Consider the following 25,884-nt stretch of genomic DNA (forward strand, 5'->3'; position numbering starts at 1 on the left):
AATATGTGAAACTCTAGCAAAACACATTTAATAGCAAATCATCTCTGCAAATGGGCAAACAGACATCTCCGTTTTTTTTTCTTGGGTCTGCTCATTGAAACACTCTTGCTGTTTTCCATAAATATGACTATAAACAAAAGTAAATATATAACCGTGGCTTGTTGGGAGAAGGCCTTTTTGAAGAATATCTTGAAACATGTTCAAGCATCTGGCAAAAAAGAATCAGGGCAGATCTGAAACGTGAGCCGTGGTATTCCTTTACACCTGAAGTTAAAAGCTTGTTGAATGGTAGCTGGATAGATTCAAAATTTTATGCTTGGAAATGGATTTTAAATAACAACAAAGCTACGTGCAGCCCCAAACTGGAAAATTGCCTAGTCTCTTACATAACGGGGTTGTAAACTCTGGGACCTTATAATTATGCAAAAATTAACATGTCTTATGCAAATGGCTCAAGTCCTCTGGGAAAGAATGCATTTCTGAAAAATATGGCTCTTTATCTCGGTCATTGAGTATTACAACCAAACTTGAGTATTACAAAGTCACTTATATTGTGATTGGGGGGGGGTCCATTGTTGAAGTAGCCAGGCAAGGGCCCTAATGACCCCTAAGTATAGGTCTTTAGCATAAGAAAAGAATCTGCTCTGTTGTTGTTTAGTCGTGTCCGACCCTTCGTGACCCCATGGACCAGAGCGCACCAGGCACTCCTGTCTTCCACTGCCTCCCGCAGTTTGGTAAAACTCATGCTGGTAGCTTTGAGAACACTATCCAACCATCTCGTCCTCTGTCATCCCCTTCTCCTTGTGCCCTCCATCTTTCCCAACATCAGGGTCTTTTCCAGGGAGTCTTCTCTTCTCATGAGGTGGCCAAAGTATTGGAGCCTCAGCTTCAGGATCTGTCCTTCCAGTGAGCACTCAGGGCTGTTTTCCTTCAGAATGGATAGGTTTGATCTTCTTGCAGTCCATGGGACTCTCAAGAGTCTCCTCCAGCACCATAATTCAAAATTATCAATTCTTTGGCGATCAGCCTTCTTTATGGTCCTGCTCTCACTTCCATACATCACTACTGGGAAAACCATAGCTTTAACTATACGGACCTTTGTTGGCAAGGTGATGTCTCTCCTTTTTAAGATGCTGTCTAGGTTTGTCATTGCTTCCATGGACAAAGACAACAGGCATCTGCTCTGTGCCAGAGGCCAAATGAGTGTGCTGGCTTAGAAGTGAGGACAATAGCCAGAGGTTATGTGTGTGAGAACTGGGCCGGAAGCAGGCTGCAAGCAAAAGCGTGAGAAGGAGAGCCATGCTTGATTTCTGCTTCACAGCAAGGCTGTGGCTATAGAAGAGGCAATACCTTTTGGGATGTTAATGCTGTGAGCCCCTCCATCGTAGGCTCAGTGGTACCTCGGGTTACATACGCTTTAGGTTACATATGCTTCAGGTTACAGACTCCGCTAACCCAGAAATAGTACCTCGGGTTAAGAACTTTGCTTCAGGATGAGAACAGAAATGGTGCTCCGGCGGCGCGGCAGCAGCAGGAGGCCCCATTAGCTAAAGTGGTGCTTCAGGTTAAGAACAGACCTCCAGAACGAATTAAATACTTAACCTGAGGTACCACTGTATGTGTAAATAAATCATATAAGGACACCATAGTCTCCACTGTCCCTCACTCCGAGGAAACCAAACCCTGGGAAGTGCCTGGAAATTTCGCACCACTCAGAGATTGGGGTGGCATGCAATATGTTTATTTTGAATGAAATATTTGATATTGCCTTACACTTTGGGGGTTGGATCTAGAAATACATGAGCAGCACTACTGCTTGCACAATAGAGATCTACTAGCACCTCCACCCCAGTCTCTCCTATTATCTCTTGCTCTCTGAAAAACTGCACCTGGCAGCCGACAGACATTTTGAAATGGTGTGTAATGGGGCATGGCAGAGGGGAAACTGGAAGAATTTGGCAGGACTGCCTTGCATGGGCAGAATAGTGTTTCTGCTCCTGCAAGACACTTTGGAACTAGAAAATTTAATGCAGCTCTTTCTCGTTGTCATAATGTTTATAAGCATGTTCTTTTTTTCCTTTTCTTCTTAAAAAAAGGCAGTAGCATTTTAAGTTTATCACGCACACATTTCGAGAACACTAGACTGAGCCAGAAAGGTTTGCTTTCTATGAGCTGTGGAGACGGTGAAAAGCTATATCATTGTGTTGGTTGCCGTTTTGAAAAATGAAGCCACAGCCCTCATCGGAAAACACATATTCATCTTTAATCTTTGTTCAAAGCTTCAAGGGGAGCTTTCGATATGGCATACGTTGGATAAGACTGACACTTACCAAAGGAAAATAATTCACTGCAAAACCTTATCAAAAAGCCGCTCACGGCTGATAAATACTTGAAGGATTTCTCTCCCAGGCATTCACTAGAGCCAAAGAATTAACATTAGATTTGTGCCTTCTGAAATACACTGAAAATCATCCTTCCTGAACTGCTATAGACTGGGAACAGATGATCTGAACAATACAAGCTGCACTTCTGTGTTGGTTAACCTCTCAGGAGACACAATTGCTTCCCCCCTCCTCACCACTTACTGTGACGATAGGGTAACAAAGGAACTCAAGTTCTGTAAGAGAAAATCTCTTTCTATTATATGTTGTCGTTTAGTCGTGTCCGACTCTTCGTGACCCCATGGACCAGAGCACGCCAGGCACCTCTGTCCTCCACTGCTTCCCGCAGTTTGGTCAAACTCATGCTGGTAACCTCGAAAACACTATCCAACCATCTCGTCCTCTGTCGCCCCCTTCTCCTTGTGCCCTCCATCTTTCCCAGCATCAGTGTCTTCTCCAGGGAGTCTTCTCTTCTCATGAGGTGGCCAAAGTTTTGTCCTAATGGAAGGCCTTTTCTCGGTCTCTCAAGCTTGTTTATCTCAGAGCTTTTGTTCTTCTCATACTTCTGATGTACAATTGTATGGGGAAAAAGAACTCTAATTAAAAAGCGTCTGTCATGATGCTACTGGACTGTAGTAAGGCTCCCGTCCCAGAGTTATTTATGAGCACTTCATATCTCCTTGAATGTATACAATATTCTAAGCCGTGATACTGTGCAGTTTCCATTCATTTCATTAGATAAGCTTCACAAATGCCATTGACAAGAACAACTGCTGCTGTTGGCTGAACAGCGGTAGAGCTTGTTGGGCTGAGACATCATAATAATAATAATAATAATAATAATAATAATAATAATACTTTTATTATTTGTATCCCATCCATCTGACCGGATTGCCCCAGCCACTCTGGGCAGCTTCCAACACAAATAAAATATCAAACATTAAAAACCTCCCGATTTGTGTGGATAGGTAAATTGTTTTACTCACTGCAGAAACTTCAAATTAATCCCCGGCAGCCATAATGAAATCCTGAGATACTTAGCATTTACCACATTAAAATGCAGGCTCTATATCATCATTGTACCTCATTACACAAGGCAGTAAAAAGCAATACCGCTTATTTCACTCTTCTAATCCAGTACATATGTATATATAATTTCATAGACACACAAAATACAATCAGTGCTGTTGTTAGCACTTACCACATCCTGAAGGTAGCATTTTGATCTTCATAAAATATTGGTGCTGTATTTTTTAGATGTTCTGATGCTTTCAGAGTATTGGGTTGTGCATACCTAACATTTTGTCTGAGGAGACCCATTGAAATTCATGAACCTAAGTTACCCATGGGTCTACTTTGAGTAAAAGTTACAACCCACAGTGTAGAAAGTCAAGGAGCGTCGCTGCCCTTATACAAGCACCACTGTTGATTCTTAAATATTCCACTCAGCGTTGGCAGAGGTTTTCATTGTAGTGGAGTCACCTGGAGAAAAAAATGTGAAAATGGATATTGAAATATATCTCACTAAACTATGTACTTTGAGTTTAAAAGCCTACAAAATGCAGATTTTAGAATAAAACCTCGGGTTAAGAACTTAATTCGTTCTGAAGGTCCATTCTTAACCTGAAACTGTTCTTAACCTGAGGTACCTCTTTAGCTAATGGGGCCTCCCATTGCCGCCGCACCACTGTGTGATTCTGTTCTCATCTTGAAGCAAAGTTCTTAACCCGAGGTACTATTTCTGGGTTAGTGGAGTCTGTAACCTGAAGTGTCTGTAACCCGAGGTACCACTGTACATAAAAAGGCATATTTCCTGAAGAAATATATTCCAAAAATGCAAAAAAATAATAATCGTGTATGTTTTAAAAAATCACAGATGCTGAAATGAGACAGAATGAACATAAGAATTAACTCGTGTAAATCTGACTGGGACTCCAAACAGGCTGATCTGTTCTTCCCCACCTTACACCCATTGTGTCTTTTGTCAATGGCAAAATCAGTGCTGTTTTTCTAGAAAAAGAGGTGCCTGAACTTACCATGAATGCCTCCCTCACTCTCTTATAATGGCAATGGCGCCCACCTGAGAGGTGCTGGAACTGAGTTGCGGTGAGTTCCAGATGAAAAAAAAACTCCTGGGTAAAATTATGTTTCCAAGGAAATGGAAAGAATTACAAGTTTGGCTTCTGCAATAGTTAAGCTTTTGTCAGTCCCCCCCCCCTTTTAATGTATTCAGTGGTTATTTAATAAGTAAGCTTTATTTCCCCTGACAAGATTTTCAGTTGGCAGAGACTAAAATATAACTTTTGTACATGTGTGTGTGTGTATATATATGGCCTGTATTTCAGAATAAAGATAGTAAAAAGCAACTTTTTAAAGAAATATCTATAAACTTTCAATTTGTTTTCATAGGGCTTTCTAGATTTCTTTTACCTTATGTCTGGGAGATTTGTTGTATTATTCGCTGGAAAGATCTGCATCTTGAGATATGTTTTTAAGCCAGCAGGCTTCCAGGTTGTTGCCATATTTCTGTACCCTTTCATTAAATGCTGCTTATGTGATGGTTCGTAACGATGGCACCACATGAGACAAATAAAGGTCACTTGAGTGCATGTGCTTAAACAACATTGGCTTGACTTTGTTTTTCAGTTTTGCGCACTGTGAAGAGACTGATTGCTGTATATGCCTTTCTCCGGCATGATACATAATGTGAACATTCACCAGGAGGGGAAAAGCCTTTGAACTTGGGAATCATTTCTATGAGGCTTTGTCCAAAAGCTTTGTGGATCAGATTAGTTATGGAGAAACTTAATTGGCTAAGGGACACGGACCTGTGTGTCGGCACATTGGAGATTGTCGCCTGTGCTATTGTGATTGCTGTCAGTGTTCCTGGAAATATATTGTTGATTTTCTGCACAAGGAGATGCATCGATGACCAGTTGCGAACCTCATTCACACTTATTTTCAGTCTTGCATGGGTAAATCTTATACACAACTTGGCGGTGAATGTATTGAAGATTGTTTATGCCTCTGCTGTGGCGTTGGATTCAGCCGGCTGCAAAGTTCTCATATTCCTAACAAATTTTACTACTTCTGAAGCCATATGGTTCACGTTATATATTGCTTTGCTCTACTGTTTTAAATTGTGTCGAGTGGTGCATCCACCAGTTGAGGCTGCATGCAGAAAGCATCTGACGTGTCACATGGTGCTGATTTCTACTCTCTGGGTTGCTGGCGCTGCAGCATCCTGTCCACTGTTACTGTATACAGGGAGGACTGAAAAGCTGTATACAGAAAATGAAACTAACCAGCAACTTAGCAATGTGATATATGCTGAATGTAAGACGGAATACAGAAATGACCTGATGGAGATTTTGTATGGGAAAATCTTCCTAGTGGCTATTGATCTTCTTCCACTGCTAATTATGCTCCTCGCTGGATTCCGAATAGTATACCTCCTTTGGAAACACAAGATGGCAACATGTGGAGGCATATGGATTGGGGGCGATGCTATTGAACTTGAGGTCGTCAGGGCATGTAAACTCATTCTGTTATTAATATTGCTTATTATTTCTCTCTGGGTATCTTACTTCAGCCTGGTTTACTGCCTGAAGAAATTTAGATCTTATTACTTTGGTCCACCAGTCCTGACAGTCCTGTCTTCAGGATACTCAGTTATCAGCCCTTATGTGCTTATGTTGCTTAACTACAAACTGATAGTGAGGATAAGGTGCTTCTGTTGCAAGAGCGAGAAGAAACAGGTAACTGTGTCAGCTATCGCTCCTGTGTCTCCATATGCCTAGCAGCCAGAATTCTTTTGCAAAAGGACTCTGAAAAAAGAATGTGGGAATTGGAAACAAAGACAATGTCTATCTTTATTGTATAATGATATACATATATTTTATTATGAGCTCATTCCCCAACCCTCAATCCAATGGATTAGGCATGGCGTCAATTCCAGCAGGTGTTCTGGTATCTCTCAGGTTGGTGCCATTGCAATTCTAAGAGAATGAGAGAAGTGTTCATAGTGAGTTCTGGAGCACCCCTTAAAAAAAATAAAAAATAGCACTGGTTTCCAAGGCATACATGACTATGACCAAGTCAGATCTCACCATAACGTTCTACTCAGGAACACTTCAGATGCAGAGATACTCTGCCCCTAGTTTGGCACACAGGATCAGTTGATGTATGTGCTGGTTGTGGAGGCAATTAACATGTCTGGGCATCACCTAGCAGATCTTCTTCTCTCTGGCATTCCTCAGTTGCTGTTTGGTGTCAGCACCCTGGAGCTGCATTCTCCTGCTCAGCCATGATTGACAAGTGGCATGGAGCCTGGTGCCATTGCCCAATCTCTGCAGAGGTGTGCAGTCGTTGTGCCCATGATTTACGATCAAAACGTATCCTTAAATGCGCTTTATAATGTGCAAGGCATGGATTATGTATAGAATGGATTATGATAGCCGCATCTGTTTCATTCTATTTTAGAATGTAAGTAATGTGATTTTCCCCCAAAGCCTTAAACGCCTATTTAAGTGGCTATATATTTTATGCTGTAATGTGTTGCACAAGCAATAAAGTATTTTATATTACATTGATATATTTTTTGCTCTTTTTTTAAAGTGGAAATACATTTTTTATCGCAAATTTAGATAAAATAATATGAGTACATAAATAATTAATAAAGTAATAAAGGGCTGCAATTTCCTTCCCAGAGAAGTTCTGTAAGCTATTGATTATAGCATTCTTTTCATAACTCGGGCACTATAGCATATATTTGTGATTGACCTTTGTTCAGTAAATTACCCCCTACCCCCCCCCAACAGAAATATTCTGCTTGATTTCTAACAATTGCGGTGTCGTTCACAAGGAACCAGAGTTTCCACAAGCAAATTCCCTCTGTGGGTTCAGATGATAACAGGGATACCAGTATTCTGTCTCAGGAGATTGCAGTACAAACAGGCTAAGTGTGTGCAGGAGGGATGGGCAAGAGTTCTGGTTCTGGCAGAGTAAGCCAGGCAAGGCAAGTTCCATTCCCAGCAAAACAATTACAGGCAAAGCTCAGTTTCCAACACAGAAAAGCTATGCAAAGTTCAAGTTTGAGGCAGTACCTTGGATAGCTCTGTGTGGAACTCAGACAAAAGAGGCCTGCATGTTGCTTCATAAACAGACAACACTAGACTTTAACAGGACTTCAGCTCAGACTGGATGGTAGAGCAAGGGGCTCCTAGTGAGTAGGGGTTTCTGGGAAATCAGGGCTTGGTACTGAGAGCAATTCCTGCTCCAACTCTGACACGTCCACTAATTCCGTTGCTTCATCCTTTGATCTTGGGATGTAAGACCGTAGGTTCATAGCAGCCATTTAGGAAGGCTGATGAAAGAACGGCTTTTCCAAACCAAATGTGAATTGCCATCCAAAGCATCTATTTCTCTGTTTGTAGTATAGGGTATGAAACAGTAACCTGAACAAATGCTCTTCAAATATATGATCTTTTTCTGCTTTGCAGTTTAATTTTTAAATGCACAGGAAAAACCAAGCCCTGGAGCCTTGCTTTGAATATTGCTTCTGCTACTGAAATCCCTTTTGCTCTCCTTGAAACCCCCACCCCACCCCATCTGGGTGAAAAGATTTCAACTCAAGAGAATGTTCTTAATCTTTGGGCAAACTCAGTGCCAGCAATGCTCCTTCCCTTCTATCTAGGACCAAAAAACAACAACAACAAAAGTCTTCCTCCTGCAGTTGCTGGATCAAATGAGTTATTTGCCAGTCGAGGAAGTGTCTGCTGTCATGATGGAACCTTGGCTGAGGGCCAAACAAACATATTGATTATTCCCACATATGATGTGGGAATTACAAAACAGATACAGTGGTACCTTGGGTTAAGTACTTAATTCGTTCCGGAGCTCCATTCTTAACCTGAAACTGTTCTTAACCTGAAGCACCACTTTAGCTAATGGGGCCTCCTGCTGCTGCCGCACCGCTGGAGCACGATTTCTGTTCTCATCCTGAAGCAAAGTTCTTAACCTGAAGCACTATTTCTGGGTTAGCGGAGTCTGTAACCTGAAGTGTATGTAACCCGAGGTACCACTGTATCCTTTAATCTTTTTTCACTCTTTCAAAACAGCTACAGGGTGCTGCTAATTTGATTTGGTATGAGCAGAGTATTTTTTTAAAAAATCAATTCCCCAGTCTAAATCGTCCCCATGGAAGTTGCTGTGTGGATCGTTCAAGCAAAGTGGTGAATAGATGTGCCAGACACGTCATTGTTTTTGCCCCCACTAGGGCAGGGAGGATGATTCTAGATTTGGGAAATGGTGTTAAGTGAAAGGATTCATGTCCCCCGCTGGTGACAGACCTCCTGTGCCACAGGAACCTAGGAAGCAGCCTTATAACAAGTCATGCCATTGGCCTGTCTAGCTCAGTATTGCCTGGGCCAAATGGCAGTATTGCCCCAGCCCTGCCAGCAGATGCCAGGGATCAAATCTCAGACCTTGAGAATACAAAGCATGCACTCTACATTTGAGCTGCAGCTGTTATTAATACAGTGGTACCTCAGGTTAAGTACTTAATTCGTTCCAGAGGTCCGTTCTTAACCTGAAACCGTTCTTAACCTGAAGCACCACTTTAGCTAATGGGACCTCCTGCTGCTGCCACACCGCCGGAGCACAATTTCTGTTCTCATCCTGAAGCAAAGTTCTTAACCCGAGGTACTATTTCTGGGTTAGCGGAGTCTGTAACCTGAAGCGTATGTAGCCTGAAGCGAGGTACCACTGTAGTTTAACCATAACCCATTTTACTGTCAACTCCTCATCTGCATATCCTGACCCTCAGACCTAACTGTTCACAACATTTAAATTGGCCAAATCTCCACTCATTTCCCTTGCATTGTGATTAAGCACACGCACAAAGGTTACAGAGACTCGTAGCTGTTCTTTTACCATTGTTAGATGTGATTGTTTAGTTCCTTGAACATACTTCCTGTTGCCTTGTAACTGCAAAGGATACACAATTGCAGGACAAAAAAACACCCTTAAGGCTGATTATACTTGTCCCAACAAGCTTTCTTCTTAGCCATGTCTTTTAGATTAATAGTAAATTTCATTCACATTGTTGATGTAAATTTAGTCCTTTGAAAATGAGAGTCAGTTCACCCGGTTGGTGGGTGGAAATCCTGTGTATGTTGTGGAGCAGCTGGCTTGAATTCCTGCGGGCAGTTTTCCCACAGAGATCTGGTCGGCCACTGTGAGAATGGGATGCTGGAATAGATGGCCCATTGGCCTGATCCAACAGGCTTTTCTTATGCTCTTAACTCTGTGTATGTTGTGAATCAGCAAACCTGTAGTGATGAGAAGTTTGTGCGCGTATGCCCAAATCCCCATGGCAGCTTAACAACATTTTAGTGTTGCTTGCGCAAGCCTCAAGGCCTGGGTGCTTCTCTTCCCTTCTCATCTGGTGCATGAGGAAGAAGAAAGTTTTCACTTCCATTTTCAATTAACCAGGGTTACTTGTTACAAGGGATGTGGGTGGCGCTGTGAGTTAAACCACAGAGCCTAGGACTTGCCGATCAGAAGGCCGGCGGTTTAAATCCCCGCAACGGGGTGAGCTCCCGTTGCTCGGTCCCTGCTCCTGCCAACCTAGCAGTTCAAAAGCACGTCAAAGTGCAAGTAGATAAATAGGTACCGCTCCAGCGGGAAGCTAAACAGCGTTTCCATGTGCGGCTCTGGTTCGCCAGAAGCGGCTTAGTCATGCTGGCCACATGACCCGGAAGCTGTACGCCGGCTCCCTTAGCCAATAAAGCGAGATGAGCGCCGCAACCCCAGAGTCGGCCACAACTGGACCTAATGGTCAGGGGTCCCTTTACCTTAACCTTACTTGTTACAGCCAAGCCTAGACACTCTGGTTTAGGGAAACAATCCAAGATCATAAGCCATGGTTTAAAGATAGTCAAGGTCAAACTCAGTTTGGGTTTGGATATAATGAGTAGCCATGGTTAGTTCAAAATAGAACCAAAGCTTTCAGTATTCTCACAGCCATGTGAGAGGAGCAGAGGAAAGCGGGGAGCCCACAAGCCGAAGACTCATACACTTAATAGTAAATAATAATTTACTATTGTGTCTGAACAGCAACAGTGGTTCTTATTCTGTGCCATCACCTTTCATGTCTTCATTAGACTTTTTGGCCAATTCAGTTTTAGGTAGGCTCTTAAAAGTTGGTTTCCTAGCTAACCTTACTGACCCAATTATACTTTAATTGGTACAGCCTGAGTCAAAGCTTACGAGCAAGTATTTCAGAATGTACCTATTGAGTTCAAATAGGGTTGCCACAACACTGAAAAACCAAGGAAAATGGAAATGGAAGGAAAGGTCATGTAGTCCCGAAACACCACTTTCACTCTTGATTAAAATCCGTGCTTAGAGTGCAGAAGTGAGGTTTATAAGAGTTGTGATGTTAGTCCCGTCCCCCTTCTAAGCTGAAAAAGAGCCCTGGAATGGCCATTTAAAAACAGAGAAGATGAGCAATCAACTGGGCACACTTGGGTGATATGCTTCTTCACGGAAGAAATCAGCTTTGAGGGTGCCTAATGTGCTGCCACCATTGGAACTTCTGAAAAGCAGAATTGTGCAAGGACCACTTCACTTAAGACTTCCAAAGAATAGTGTCCGCTACATGTCTTCCTTAATGAAGCATGGAGGACACTTTGGAAAATAAATCACCAAGCCATATGCAAGGCTCTTGTAAGCAAGAACCATGATGCTTGAATGCCATTTTTAATAAAAAGTCTTGTGCCTGTGTACTTTGGGGCGAGGGGAGGTTAAGTCTCACACTTATGTTGCCAAAGTTTGCGACTGGTGCATGGTGTGTATTTGTTAAGTTTATAACACTCCCATGCAGCATTTTCTCCAGATGTTTTTCTCTGACTTCAAATGTAAAACAAGACCATTTACGTGCATGTTCAGCATTCAAACTGACTTGGCCATGTTGTGGAGACATACACAAAAAGTTCTTTTGTGTCAAACCATTACTTTTAGTGAAATTGTTACTGATGCAAACCTTTGCAAACTATCTGGCCAAGCAGCCTATTTTTTGTCCAAACCCTGGATCCTAATCCAGACAGATCTCTGTTCAAAAGCCCCTAAATATTTAACACTCTGGTTAATTGTGCAGCTACGAAGCTGGGCTGCAGGGGAGAGATTAGGACATTTCTAGGCCTTGAGAAAAATTTTGCTGTGCAGTCTCTTGAGTTAAATTCCCTGAGTTGAATGCTTACACTTGAAGCTTAGAAAGAGGTTTTTTAATGTATTATCTGTAAGCCAAGAGTGTGCATCAAGAATCGTTGAAAACCTAGCTGATCCTGAATAGAACTGAGGCAAATCCAGACATTCTTCAATAGGCAGATGGCATCTAGTTCTGTTTCTCTGTGTTATCTGCATCAGATGAAGCTGTGCAGATGCTTGATCAGTATCTGGTGATGGTAATGGGCTGGATGAGGTTCAATAAACCAAACTGACAAGTTGGAGGCGCTGTGACTTTGTGGTTCCTGGGACCGGAAAATATGAAGGTGACATGTTTTGGATGTGGTTTCACTCCCCCTAAAAGACTACAACTAGTGCAAAGTGCAGCAGCCAAAGTTTTGAGGGGCCTTTCTGCATGAAACAAAATCACAACAGTCTTTAAAGAACTGCCCTGGCTACCTATTTAGCACCTATTTACCATCTTTGAATGAGCTCAGAGGAACCAAGAGCCACCAGACGGCTTTGTTGGCATTAACACCCCAGTTTAGGAACACCCTTTCGCTTGAAGTTTGGTTGGTGTCCATACTTTCCATCTTCTGGTAGAAGCTGAAGACATCCCTCACACATGATTTTATTAGGCCTGTACTGGGACAGACAGATCTTGTGAGATCTCTCTTCCCAACCCCGTTTCAATTGAATTGTGGTTTATTTGCTTTTGTTGTATTATAATTTGTTTCTACAGACTCTGAAATCTCCCTTGATGAAGGAAGGAATAGAAATCTAGGGCGATATTACCTCTAGTACAATGGGACTTCTCTCTCTCCTCCATCTGTGTGCACCTTCATCCTCTGCAATTCTGTTCCACAGAATTAGGGCAACCCCTAAACACATTTAGGGGCTGCTCAGCGGAAGGAGAGAACAGGAAAGTCCCATTACACTTGCAGTAATTATTGCACTAACAGGACTTAGTGCTATGTTGAATACAACCCCTTAGTAAGTGTACAGTGTTAATTTTTGTCTTTCTTTTTTCTCTTTTAAATAGGACTTTTATTATCCAACGAAGCCAATGAAGATGTGCATAGCAGAATGATGGAAGCACCTGAATACCTTGATTTGGATGAAATAGATTTTAGTGATGATATATCTGTAAGTTATCAGGCTTTTCATTTTTCTTCTCTGCTGAATGAAAGACAGTCTTTCTGTTGTTTTGGTTTTCGGCTTAAATGTTCCATCAGTTTCACCAAATGAGTGGAAAACCTGAAAAAGAAAAAAGAGAGATGTGGCAGGATTTATTTATTTTTAATATATGATGGGGTGTCTTAGGGCACTTTTGTCCTTAATGCTAGTTTGCATCTATATGAAGCCATTGCGACAGCTACAACCATTCCTGGACCAAGATAGCTTGATCATTGTGGTCCTGGCAATAGTTACCTCAAGACGGGATTGCTCCAATGTGTTCTATGTGGGACTTAGAGCCCTTGGGCTTAGCCTGGAAGTCGCAGTTAGTGTGGAATGAAGATTGTTGACTGGGGGTATCCTTTTGATACCATGGTATCTACTGAAGGAGCTGCACTGACTAGCGATATGAGGTTCCAGAAGCATGCAGTGTTGTGTACGTCTTCATGACAGATTGTGGACAGCTTATATCACCGAAGCCATGCCACACGACATACCAATATTCTGTTTTTAGGGTTGAGTTCAATTAATGCAACAGGAGATTCAGTTGTGGTACTGATGGGTTGATAGAAACACACACACACACACACACACACACACAAACACAAACACATTGAAGACTTAAAGACCTACCTCACATATTATTTAAGGCCTGAGTGTGCTCTTCTGAAATACCTGGGTAAATCCAGTTGAAATATATCCACTTGGGCCCAGGCTAGTCTTGAAAAGTCATCAGCAGTACACACATTCAAATGTGCAAGAATCCAAAGACACTCCAAAAGCAGGGCTGCCACCCATTCCAAGAATAACTTTGCATTAAGCACAGGGTATGGATGACATATGACACCCTGGTTGTGAATCTGCTTAAAGTATGCAACATTTGTCTGGTGAAAATAGGGATGTCCTGTTCCATAATAATAATAAGAAGAAGCACTTTACTATTTATACCCTACCCATCTGACTGGGTTGCCACTCTGGGTGGCTTCCAACATATATAAAACATTCAAAATCATTTTTTAAAAACTTCCCTATAGAGGGCTGCCTTCAGATGGCTCAGGGGTCAGATAACTCCATGCCCTCCAACATTTCTCTGATGAAAATAGGGACATCCTAAGGAAAAACAGGACATTCTGGGATCAAATCAGAAACTGGGACAGCTTCTGTAAATCGGGGATGTCCCTGGAAAACAGGGACTCTTGGAGGCTCTGGAATGGATCAGTTTCATAACTTATAGTGTGATCCTAGCAGTGTCTACTCACAACAGGGCTGACTCCCAGGCAAATCAGGTTAGGATTGCAGCCTAAGCCTTGTGGTGTTTATATTGCGATTACTATAATTTCCAAATATGGAAAGCCTAGGGGATAAAATTGAACTTCACTCTGAATAAACAACACTTCCATATATTTCTGCTGCTGTTACATTTTCCTATTTTATACCCCCTATTTCACACTACTTCCTAGAATCTACAAAGGTTAACAATTCTGAGAGTGTATTATACCAATCTCTAAGGGACGTTAAGGATCTATTTAAGCCAGCAATATGCCTGGAGGATCTGAATACAGTAATCAATTGTGATGCCATTATTAAAATGCTATCATTCTATGGTGCACACTTTGCAGTTCTTACCGAAACTAATGATGCAGCTTATTCCAATGTCCCTAATGAGATCTTGACTATAGGTTATTCTATTTTATGAATACCAATAAAAGCTCCAAACCAAATATGTGTTAAATGCCTAATTAGCGAGGGAATTAGACATATGATTGCTGAATTTATGTTTTATTCTGGCCTTTATAGGGATATTGTTCATTTTTTAAAGTTTTAGCTGCTTTATTCAGAAGCCATTTTCTCCTAAATTGTATTTTAAACTTTGACTATCTCTATGTAGATTATTAATGAAGGCAGGCTAAGATTGCAAATTCATTAGACTGTGATCTAATCTCAAAAGAATAATTTATTTGAGGTAACTGTGCTTTTTATCACTGTGGGGTATAGGGACATGTCCCAGAGCATATTTCTAGGCTCAGTTTTATAGCAGCATAAAACAAAGAAGGTGTAACCTCTTCTTGACTTTCCCATTGTGCCTCAATAATTACCTTTAGTGTCAGTTTCAGAAATAGGTTAATAATGAATGCTGTGAAATGCTTTCTGATTTTTTTTTAATATGCTTAATACATAAGAACAGTATTATTCTTAATTTTCAGCTTCCACTATCACAGGCAAGATTAGCTTGTAATGAAAATACACGTCTCAATAATAAACTTCAGGCTGCTACCAGCCTGCTAGATTAAAGAACAGTGTCTGTTACTTTTGATAAAACATTGCACTCTCTCTAATGTGTCATCATTGAGTTCTGTAAATAAAATCTATACCATTTGCATTCTGGTCCCACTGAGTGGACTTCATTCTGGGGTATAGATATGTTCTGTCACGTTTATTCATGTTTTGTTCAAAAGTTGCAAATTCACAGTTTTGCAGGGAAATAACAGCAGAGCTGAAACCGACAGCAACATTCAATCACGACCCCCTCCAAAAACATTCCAATTACTTCCAAAAAAAATTCTTGTCTGGTTTTTGCTAATTTGTCATGTGCTACCTTACTGCGGCTAACCTATCTTCTTAAAGTTGCATACTGTTGAATTGTAAGGATACAAGCTTGATTTCCGTGGGTTCTGGGCAGCATTGAAATTCATTAATTTTAAAGCACTTACCTTTGGTTAGAGTCTGTCAAATGTTTGTTTCAACATCTAGTGCACTATTGGAAATAGTAATAAATAGTAGCTGAACAACCGAAATAATAACCTAAAAAGTTTAGCTCAGAGTAAACCAACTGAAATTAATGAGCATGACTAAGTTAGGTCCGGGGACGCGGGTGGCGCTGTGGGTTAAACACAGAGCCTAGGACTTGCTGATCAGAAGGTTGGTGGTTCGAATCCTCGCAACAGGGTGAGTTCCCGTTGCTCGGTCCCTGCTCCTGCCAACCTAGCAGTTTGAAAGCACATCAAAATGCAAGTAGATAAATAGGTACTGCTCCGGCGGGAAGGTAAACAGCATTTCCATGCGCTGCTCTGATTCGCCAGAAGCGGCTTAGTCATGCTGGCCACATGACCCAGAAGCTGTACGCCGGCTCCCTTGGCCAGTAAAGTGAGATGAGTGCTGCAATCCCAGAGTCGGCCATGACTGGACCTAATGGCCTGGGGTCCCTTTACCTTTACCTTAAGTTAACTCCATTCAACTGAATAGGTCTACCTTGTGTAAAACTTTATTCAATGTCTGCTTGCCTAGACATTGTCTATACTAGACCTGCTGTTTCTTCCTTTGATGATGAGATACCAAGCTTCACCCAAATGTTCAGTTAAATAAAATTGTAGTGCAGACATAGCCAATGTGGTGCCTTATACGTGTTTTTATAAGAAGGTAAGAGGAGCCTGTTGGTTTAAGCCAGTACCCCACCTAGTCCAGTATCCTGTCTCACAGAGGCAAACCAGATGCCTGCAGAGAAACCAAAAGCGGGACCTGAACACAATAGCACTTTCCCTTCCTGCCGTTTCCAGAAGCATACCATCACCCACTGCAAAGGTAGAATGTATTCATCAGAATTAGTCACCATTGGATAATAATAATAATAATAATAATAATAATAATAATAATAATAATAATTATTTATTATTATTTATACCCTGCCCCTCTGGCTGGGTTTCCCCAGCCACTGTGGGCCGCTTCCAACAGAATATTAAAATACAATAGTATATTAAACATTCAAAGCTTCCCTCATTAAAAGCTGCCATCATCCCTGACAATTGGCTTAGCTTGGTTGGAGCTGATGGGAGCTGTTGTCTATCAACATCTGGGAAGGTACCATGTTGGCTAGAGTGTGTCTCAATAATAAGATGAAGCAGGTACAGAAAAAGTAATATTTAAAACTCAATGGCAAGACTGATCAGTAGCCACTCTCCGTGGAACAAAGACAGGAGCCAAGGAAAGAAGTGTTCCCTGTTAGTAGCCTGGGAAAGAAGTGAGTAATGTTCTCTCTTGGCACTTTAACAGTTTTTCTCAGCTGAAAATCCTGTTCATCGTATTGATAGAAAAGGCAGAAATTTCAAGCGTTCATATTTTGTTTTGGGACAGGAGCTGAGCAGGAGGAAATCTGCTAGTGCAATCAAACACACACCATTAAAAGCACAATCAAATTTATAGCATGTTTAATAGATTTTTCATAGGGAACTGAATATATTTTAATGCTGTTAAAAATGGAATGGTTTGCCATTCCAAGAGAGAGGGGAAATAATATATAGAGAAAAACACTGGACTAACAAAACACATTTCAATGGGGTATAAAAAGCCTGCTTGTAATTGATTTGCCAATTGTGTAGCAGTTCAACATGTACCCCCTGGCTTCAAGAAGTTAGCGTTTCCCTTGGAGACCTGATGCTTCTCTTTCTCCTGGTACCTTTTCACTGCTGAAATACAAAAATACATTGCTCAATATGTGCATGAACATGTGACGACATTTTTATTTCTTTAGTTCTAAGGTTTGTGAAATTTCTGGTACTGTTGTAAACATTGGTGTTTTGAACTCATCCTCGGTTGCTAGCTTCTGTTGTGTAACATTTTATGGTTAGCTTTTTACAGTAAGCCACCCATTTAACTTTTGGATGTTGGGTGATCCATAGAATAAGGATTTTTCTCAAGTGTTTCTACAGCCTGGGTGTCAGGCCAAAGACTATTTCCCAACCTTCTTAGGAAAGAGAACTGGGATTTTATCATCAAAAAGTGGACTTGCCCCACTGTTGTTGTTTTTTTAATCTTGCCTCCCCGGTATGGCATGGCCCATGATTCAGCCCAGCTTAGGGTCTGAAGACCCTAAGAGAGCCAGTGTGGTGTAGTGGTTAAGAGCGGTCGACTCGTAATCTGGGGAACCGGGTTCGCGTCTCCGCTCCTCCACATGCAGCTGCTGGGTGACCTTGGGCCAGTCACACTTCTCTGAAGACTATCAGCCCCACTCACCTCACAAGGGTTTGTTATTGGGGAGGAAGGGATAGGAGAATGTTAGCCGCTTTGAGACTCCTTAAGGGTAGTGATAAAGCGGGATATCAAATCCAAACACGTCTAAGAAAGGTTGCCTAGGCTTGCAGTCCTAAACACCAGGAATGGGGAACCTGTGCCCCTTCAGTTGTTGCTAAACTACAACTCGCATCATTCCTAATCAGTGGCTATGCCGCTGCTTCACTACGCATATAAAACATCTAGTAAATGGACTCTGTTCTCAGATTCTTAGAGCTAAAAGTCCCATAGACTTAGCAGTAGGCTCAGTCAGAGTCAGGTCAACAGAACCCAAGAACAAAAAAGGAAAGAAATCTAATGAAATATGGGTGTCCTCGGTAAAATCTGTGGAGTGACAGGCTAATTCAGCTTCATTTGAATCGGCCAAGTAAGTTATTTCTGTAACTGGTCACCCGAGACTGACTGAATCATTTGATTTTGACATATAATTGGCAAATTATCAGTTCCAACAGCAAAGCCACGCATAGAACAGTTTGGCTATTATGTGGGAAGCTACTGGAGTTTTCCAAGTAATTCAGTTTTCTTTGCCATGTCTAAATATATCCCTAAATTTAAGAACATTATATCACCATATAATCTCAAAAATATTATTTTTTTTTCTTTCCTACCTATGTCTTTTGGCTTTGCAGACTGCTGTTACTAATGTGCAGAAAGGTATTTATTGTCAAAGGTATAATGAGCACCTTTGGCACCGAGAACAGTGTTGGCATGAATTAACATTTTTGTGATGTGTAGCATTCAGTTTTGAAAGGGACCACGGGGATCAATATTAAATTACCTACAGAATTTTGTTTGTGGGAAAATTCTTTTTACAGTGCTGGATCATATGGGTGAATGAAGGCATTCCACAAGTTTATGAAGAAATTATTGCTGCTTACTCAGACATTTGACATTGCTTTAAGAGTGAATCCAATGAATAGCTTGCTGATTAACATCAGGTGTGCCCCTTGCAGCAAATGTATGTATGCTGTGATAATACTCTTTGAGAAACTGGTTTCTCCCCTGTATACATTTACTGTATAAGGAATAATTTCTGTAGGATCCTAACATTTCAGAGAATTACATATAGATAGAAATTTGAGTCTAAGCATATGTTAGGCAAACTATACACACACAGAGAGAGAGAGAACGAGAGAGAGAGAGAGAGTGGTACCTCGGGTTAAGTACTTAATTCATTCCGCAGAGGACCTTAAGGTCCACAGATGACGACACTTTGGAGATCCCGAACCTCAAAGAGGTTACATTGGTCTCAACTAGGGCCAGGGCCTTTTCAGTACTGGCCCCGACTTGGTGGAACACTCTGCCACAAGAGACTAGGGCCCTGCAGGACTTGACATCTTTCTGCAGGGCATGCAAGACAGAGCTGTTCCACCTGGCCTTTGGTTTGGACTCAGTCTGACCCTTATGTTTCCCTCCCCTTATGGTTTTGATCTATGGGCTACTATTAAAATGAGGCTGCATTTTAAATTGTATTTTAACCCGTATTTTAATAAACTGGGTTTGTTTGTTTGTTTTCCCCTGTTGGGTTTTATTGTAATTTTATTGGTGTTAGCCGCCCTGAGCCCAGCTCTGGCTGGGGAGGGCGGGGTATAAATAAAAATTTATTATTATTATTATTATTATTTAAATTCTATGATTCTATGTTTCTGTGACATACCACAGCTAGGGAGGCTTTGCTTCCATGATAGGAAAACTAGATGACTGATCTGCCAGGCTTTGTGGGTCAGATTGTTCTAAAAGACCCTTTGTTCACTATCTTCCTCTGGCAGCAGAGTGCAAATGTCCTTAAGTAGCACTTTTATGTTGTGCTGAAATGGGGGGGGGGTGTACCACCTTTGTTCTAAGCCTCCAGCAGAGCACTGGGTAATACACAACATCATTAAAATGAGGCATCCACTTTACTCAAAATGTGGTTAGATTTCGTAACAAAATTACTGAGCAAACATGATTTTTTGTTTTTCAGTATTCAGTAACATCCCTCAAGACTATCCCAGAATTACGTAGGAAGTGTGACTCACAAAATGAAGACAGAACAGGTATGCTGCTCATTTCTGTTCTGCAATCGTCATTTTTATAGGGGGATTTTTGTTCAAGTAAAGACTGTGACAGACTGTCTTCTTCTTCTAAACTTTGGTATTTGTGTGATAGCTGTCTGGTAACAATGAGTTTCTTTCTCCCCTGTTGCTTTTTCTCTGAATTTCTTCTCTCTTAAGATGTTAGGTTATTAGCAACAGCAGCAATAACAACAAAAGTTCCATAAAAGGATTTGGCGGCACACAGATAAACGCAGGGTTTAACCTCAGCAGCTCCAAACCACAGTATATGCAACAATTTACTGAAAAAAACCGAGAAACCATTAGTGACAAGACATAATGATGTAGGCGCCAATGAAAAAATGTTGGATACATTTACTACCCATATGGTCATGACCAGTTTGAGGCATGATGTTTTGCCAAATTCTGAAACTCTATCAAGGATGCTACAAGATAGAATCTACTCTCAGGCATACTGTAACAGTTAAGATGAAAGCAAAGTTTTTGCGTTTAATAGTGTAAACTAAATGAAGAGCCATGGCACACAGATGAGAACCAGCTGGAGACCTTTTCTCCCCTACTGACAAAAAAAAAAGTGCATTCAGTGTTGTTTTTCACTTTGTAAATCGGATTAAGGCTCTTTTGTTTCTGTCTTCAGCACGGAGCAAAAGTATACTGGTGAGAGTAACATCTCTGCATTGCCCTCTGAAAATTTCATTGTGCTTACATCAAATGGTAATTTCATTAATATATTTGAAACTAAAATGCCAATTGTAGAAACCCGGGGCCTCGGGGTTTTTTGAAGACCCAGGCGTTGGCAAGTATTTTATTTATGTATTGTGTTTCACAAAGGAGAAAATTGCCATTGCTTGTAGCGTAGGTGTAGAATTTCTCTGCCACAACCATTAATGGCTAAATTGCCACACCTCCTTACTGAGTCACATGTGAGAACAAACCGAAAACAGAATCTTTCTCTCTTCTCACTTCTGCCTTGAGCCCTCACTCCCAATACTTTACTTCCAGCAATGGTGAGGAAAGCATTGGTTTCCCTGAGGCAAGGGAATAGGCAAGGTGCTGCGGCAAAGTGGAAACAGCCCCTCCTCCCCTTCTACAACTTTCCGTATGCTAGTCAGGATTCCTGAGTAAATGAAAGAGTTAAACCGATTCAGAAGAAGAAAAAGAAATTACTGTATTTTTCGCTCTATAACACGCACCTGACCATAACACACACGTAGTTTTTATGCGTCCCTCCATAACACGCACAGACATTTCCCCTTACTTTTTAGGAGGAAAAAAGTGAGTGTTATGGTGCAAAAAATACGGTATGTAAAAATGGCTCAAAATCATATTAAAAATTATACTCAGTAGAGACATACATTTATGATTGCAATCCTGTGCATAGTCATTTCTAAAAGGTATTTAAAGATAGGCAAGAACACAGTGGATTGTGTCTAAGGGGTGCAGATTAGATCTGATTAAGACACCAGTCGTGTTCATTGGATTGACTTAGAAGCAACGCAAGCCACTTCCCAAATTTTCTGGAAATAGCTCGTTTAGTTTCTGAGTCAATTCACATTCAGCCTAGCCTGCTCCCATACCCCCACCAAAAGTCCCCAAACCATCTTCACTGTCCAGACTAGATCTTCAAATTCCTTTCCTTTCTCTTGCCAGGCTGGCACTTCTGGGGGTTCCACTCTGGTAGCAGCAATAGGCTGCGGGGAAAGGAAAGAGAAGTGTCTCTCTCCTCCCAGACACTTGGTGCACTGTATATCAGCAGTCCTAGAAGACACAAGTTCACAATAGACCATGTCACATGGCAGTAGCCCTTGAAAAGCTACACTTTCCCAAACACTGCTGAGCCCTTGGGTCCTGTCGTGCTTCCATACAGCACACCAGGCATTGGAGAGGAGAGAGAGAAAAATAACATGCTCCAAGCCTGAAGGAGCATCTCCACACCCATCGTTCAGCCTGAACACTGAGGTCCAGTGCCGAGGGCCTTCTGGCGGGTCCCTCCCTGCGAGAAGCAAGGTTACAGGGAACCAGGCAGAGGGCCTTCTCGGTAGTGGCACCCGCCCTGTGGAACGCCCTCCTATCTGATGTCAAGGAAATAAGCAACTATCTTACTTTTAAAAAACATCTAAAGGCAGCCCTGTTTAGGGAAGTTTTTAATGTTTAATGCTGTATTGTGTTTTTAACATTCGGTTGGGAGCCGAATGTTATTTATACCCCGCCCATCTGGCGAGGTTTTCCCAGCTACTCTGGGCAGCTCCCAACAGAATATTAAAAACACTATAAAACATCAAACTTAAAAACCTTCCCTAAACAGGACTGCCTTCAGTTGTCTGCTGAAAGTCAGATAGTTGTTTATTTCCTTGACATCTGATGTGAGGGCATTCCACAGGGTTGGCACCACCACCAAGAAGGCCCTTTGCCTGGTTCCCTGTAACCTCACTTCTTGCAGTGAGGGAACTGCCAGAAGTCCCTCGGAAGTGGACCTCAGTGTCTGGGCTGAACGATGGGGGTGGAGACGCTCCCTCAAGGTCGTGGGTTTGAGCCCTATGTTGGGCAAAAGATTCCTGCATTGCAGGGAGTTGAACTAGGTAATCCTCATGTCCCTTCCAGCGCGACAATTCTATGATTCTGTGATCTTGTTGCTGTTTTGAAGTTGGGCTCTGTGGTTTATTTACTGGTGTATCTACTGAATTTTCTCTGCCATTTCACCGCCACCAAACAGTTTCAGGCTTCTTTCCCTTTCAGGAATGATTGGAATTAATCAGGGCTCATGTAGCGACCATGATTAGCAGCACAGCACTATGTACCCAGTCAGATTTCATTATGCACTAGCATCTCTGAAAATGCTTCCTTAATAGCATTTTGCCTTTTTTTCTCTTTGAAGGACGCCTCAAAAATTGCCAGACTGGAATGCTGTTGAAATCACACCACATTTTCAGCTTAGTTCTAATATGAATAAATCACAGAATCATAGAACAGGGATGATGAAGATATTGTGGCAGGCCAGGCAGCTTGGTCTCACTCGCCCCTTTATACCTTTATTGCTTAAATAAGAGGAAACACCTGGAAGAATCTATATACAGTCATACCTCAGGTTGATGTTCCTTCAGGTTGAGCGCTTTTGGGTTGTGCTCCGCGGCGACCTGGAAGTAACGGAACGCGTTACTTCTGGGTTTTGCCGCTTGCGCATGTGCGGACAGTCAAAATGACGTTACACGCATGTGCAGAAGCGGCGAATCATGACGCGCAAACGCATGTTGCGTTTACTTCAGGATGGGAACGGAGCTCCGGAACGGATCCCGTTCGTATCCAGAGGTACCACTGTACCCAGATGAAAAGGTGCCTGAGGTTGTTGAATTTTGTCTGTGTGCGCTGATACTTTGTGTTCAGCATATTTTGGGAAGAAGACTTGGGAAAGGAGAATTGAAACGAAGAATGTAGTAAGCTGGAGAGCTATGCCTAAGATAAATATTTTGGTTAAGGGCCAAGTGATCTCAGAATTAAAACTATCTAGCGTCCTAATAACATTATCTGTGACATTTAAGTTTGAGATTTGCATCTCTCTCTCTCTCTCTCTCTAGAATAGCATGTGCAAGTTTGTGTCTATGGGCCTGTGCCCCAAATCTTTTAAGTAAGTAGCAATGATCCTGGATATATTGTAGCTCCTCATCCTTAGTGTTGGCTAAGAAATGAAATCCAAATAAAGGAGGAGGATAGATAACCCAAATGCATTAATTTTCCAACCCTAAATGCTTGAGTTTCTTTTGTCTGAACAGATCAATTTTATATATTAAGTCTGAACCTAACTCATAGAGCCATAGCTTCAAATTGATAGCTAAGTCAATACTGAAAATATTACAATTCTTCTCCACGTTACCATTTTGTCCTCCAGGAAAACAACACAGGGAGAAAGTGGATTCTCTGAAAACTTTGTATTTTTCAGCTATGGCACAGCCATTCACATGCTGGGTCTTTATCTCAGCCCAGAAGCTATTTGCTTAGATCCGCCATATATTTTGGATTTACACTAGAAAGCTCATTCAACCTTAAAAGGCAAATAATCATCTCTGTGCAAAGAAGGTGATGACTAACAAAACGTTAATGCCTTGTTGCTGTCTAGACCCCTTTTGTCAAAAAGGAAAAAAAAAGTATTTTCCTTGAGGCTAGGACAAAATTTGCTTTCTGTGTAAAGTCTTGGTCCCTGTTAGAATGAAACAGCTGGGAAACATGTGGTATCCATTTCCCTCTATCACTTATGGGGGGGGGGTTCACATGTAAATAAAACCAGCATTAAACGGTCACCCTTTGAACTCAGGATCGTATACAATATATAAATAAATCTGTGCAATGGGATTTTTGTATTGAACATCTTAAGCTGCATGTTGTTGTTGGAATAATAAATAATTAGCCGAATAATACCATTCCAAAAGCTTCTGAAGATATCCAGGTAATAAGTCAAACCTTATTCTGTTCCTTTCAAAATGTACTTTTTTGCTGTTTTGATAACAATGTTAGCACAGCTGCTTCTTGAAACAGAGTGTTTCTTAGAAGCTCAACTTGAGTGCAAGATAGATGCAACTGAAGCACTGCATTTAGTAGACACAGTAAATCGAAGTGTGGCTCTGCGAAGAAACACTTTTACGAAGTCCAGTCCTACACATTAAAAGGTGACCGTCAGACAGTTTTGTGAGGCCTTCCATACTAAATGAAGTGAACTTTGATCAAATCAGCTAATACTTAGGATAGCAAGAATCCATTTGAATTCTGAAGAACGTGTGATAGGGAGAGATGATAGGAGGATTGCAGGAGATCTCTGACCACATCTCCCAACTTTTGTTTTAAAAATGAAAAGTGGCATTGGCAGGTTGTGAACAGTGCCGGATTTACGTACAGTGCTACCTTGGGTTAAGTACTTAATTCGTTCCGGTGGTCTGTTCTTAACCTGAAACTGTTCTTAACCTGAAGCACCACTTTAGCTAATGGGGCCTCCTGCTGCCACCACGCTGCCGGAGCATGATTTCTGTTCTCATCCTGAAGCAAAGTTCTTAACCCGAGGTAATATTTCTGGGTTAGCAGAGTCTGTAAACTGAAGCGTATGTAACCCGAGATACCACAGTATAAGCTAAACAAGCTATAGCATAGGGCCCCACTCTCTTGGGGGCCCCCCAAAAAAATTAAAAGAAAAAAGAGCTGGGTGTACATTTCCAAAATATGAGATAAAAAAATAAAACCTACATACAGCAACAGTGTTTTGTGTTGTGTAGGCTCCTTTGATGTAAGTAATGGGCCCCACCTGCTAGCCTGCTCCCTAAAATATCACTGGTTTGCTCATTTCAATATCAATTACTTTGATAAAATATATATTTTGTTATGTGCAAATGGCTTTAGATACCTATTAGGTCCATAAATTACCATATAGCATATATACAACACAAAAAGCAGTGACAATTTGTTGTTGAACAAGGACAGCTGGACATATAGGTTGAGTCTTTTAAAAGGGGCCCCATGGAACATGTGTACTCTGTTTCCACGGGGCCTCTTGTAATGGACTCACCCTGTATAAAGGGCCCCGTTACTGTCAGTAGGTTTGGGCCTCATCAAACTGAAATCCGGCCCTGGTTGTGAATGTGGACATAGCAGCAGGGAGGAGGCACTTAATCTTCTTTCATCCTTCTGCTTAGGATTGTGCCCCATTCTGCTATTTGTCCCCTGGAGAGCAATATCTGGATCCCTCTTTCTGTAAGACAGGTAGCCTGGGGGAGATTTTGATCAAGAGGACTGCATGAGAAAGAGCTAAACACCCCTTCCTGCCCTCCACCACGACGGAAAGCACATTCACAACCTTCTCCTCTGCTGCCTCTGTAGCTTCATTTCAGAATCACAAAAAACCGCTATTTGACCTTCAGGTTCAAAACTAGAATACAAGGCTGTGAATATTTTCTGATCATTCTCTATGAGCCAAAATTACGATCTAAATTTAATGTGGCTTC

At 41.6% G+C, this 25,884-nt stretch overlaps 2 protein-coding genes across 10 annotated transcripts in view; both read left to right on the forward strand.

Annotated features, from left to right (window-relative positions):
- Positions 1 to 25,884, forward strand: part of SNCAIP (synuclein alpha interacting protein) — a 118,547-nt gene that overhangs the window by 49,973 nt on the left and 42,690 nt on the right. For 8 of the 9 annotated variants that reach the window (XM_053407754.1, XM_053407758.1, XM_053407755.1 and 5 more), the window contains 2 exons: positions 12,652 to 12,755; positions 19,813 to 19,885. In XM_053407754.1, the coding sequence (XP_053263729.1) occupies positions 12,696 to 12,755; positions 19,813 to 19,885 (133 nt within the window). In that variant the 5' untranslated portion in view covers positions 12,652 to 12,695. Of the gene's footprint in view, positions 1 to 12,651; positions 12,756 to 19,812; positions 19,886 to 25,884 lie in introns of those variants that run through there. The other variant, XM_053407763.1, reaches the window with a different exon arrangement.
- Positions 4,695 to 6,973, forward strand: LOC128423056 (uncharacterized). The gene has a single exon (XM_053407764.1). The coding sequence runs from the start codon at positions 5,138 to 5,140 to the stop codon at positions 6,179 to 6,181; it is 1,044 nt and encodes a 347-aa protein (XP_053263739.1). The 5' UTR covers positions 4,695 to 5,137; the 3' UTR covers positions 6,182 to 6,973.

Source organism: Podarcis raffonei, chromosome 11 (assembly GCF_027172205.1).
Source record: "Podarcis raffonei isolate rPodRaf1 chromosome 11, rPodRaf1.pri, whole genome shotgun sequence".
NCBI lineage: Eukaryota > Metazoa > Chordata > Lepidosauria > Squamata > Lacertidae > Podarcis > Podarcis raffonei.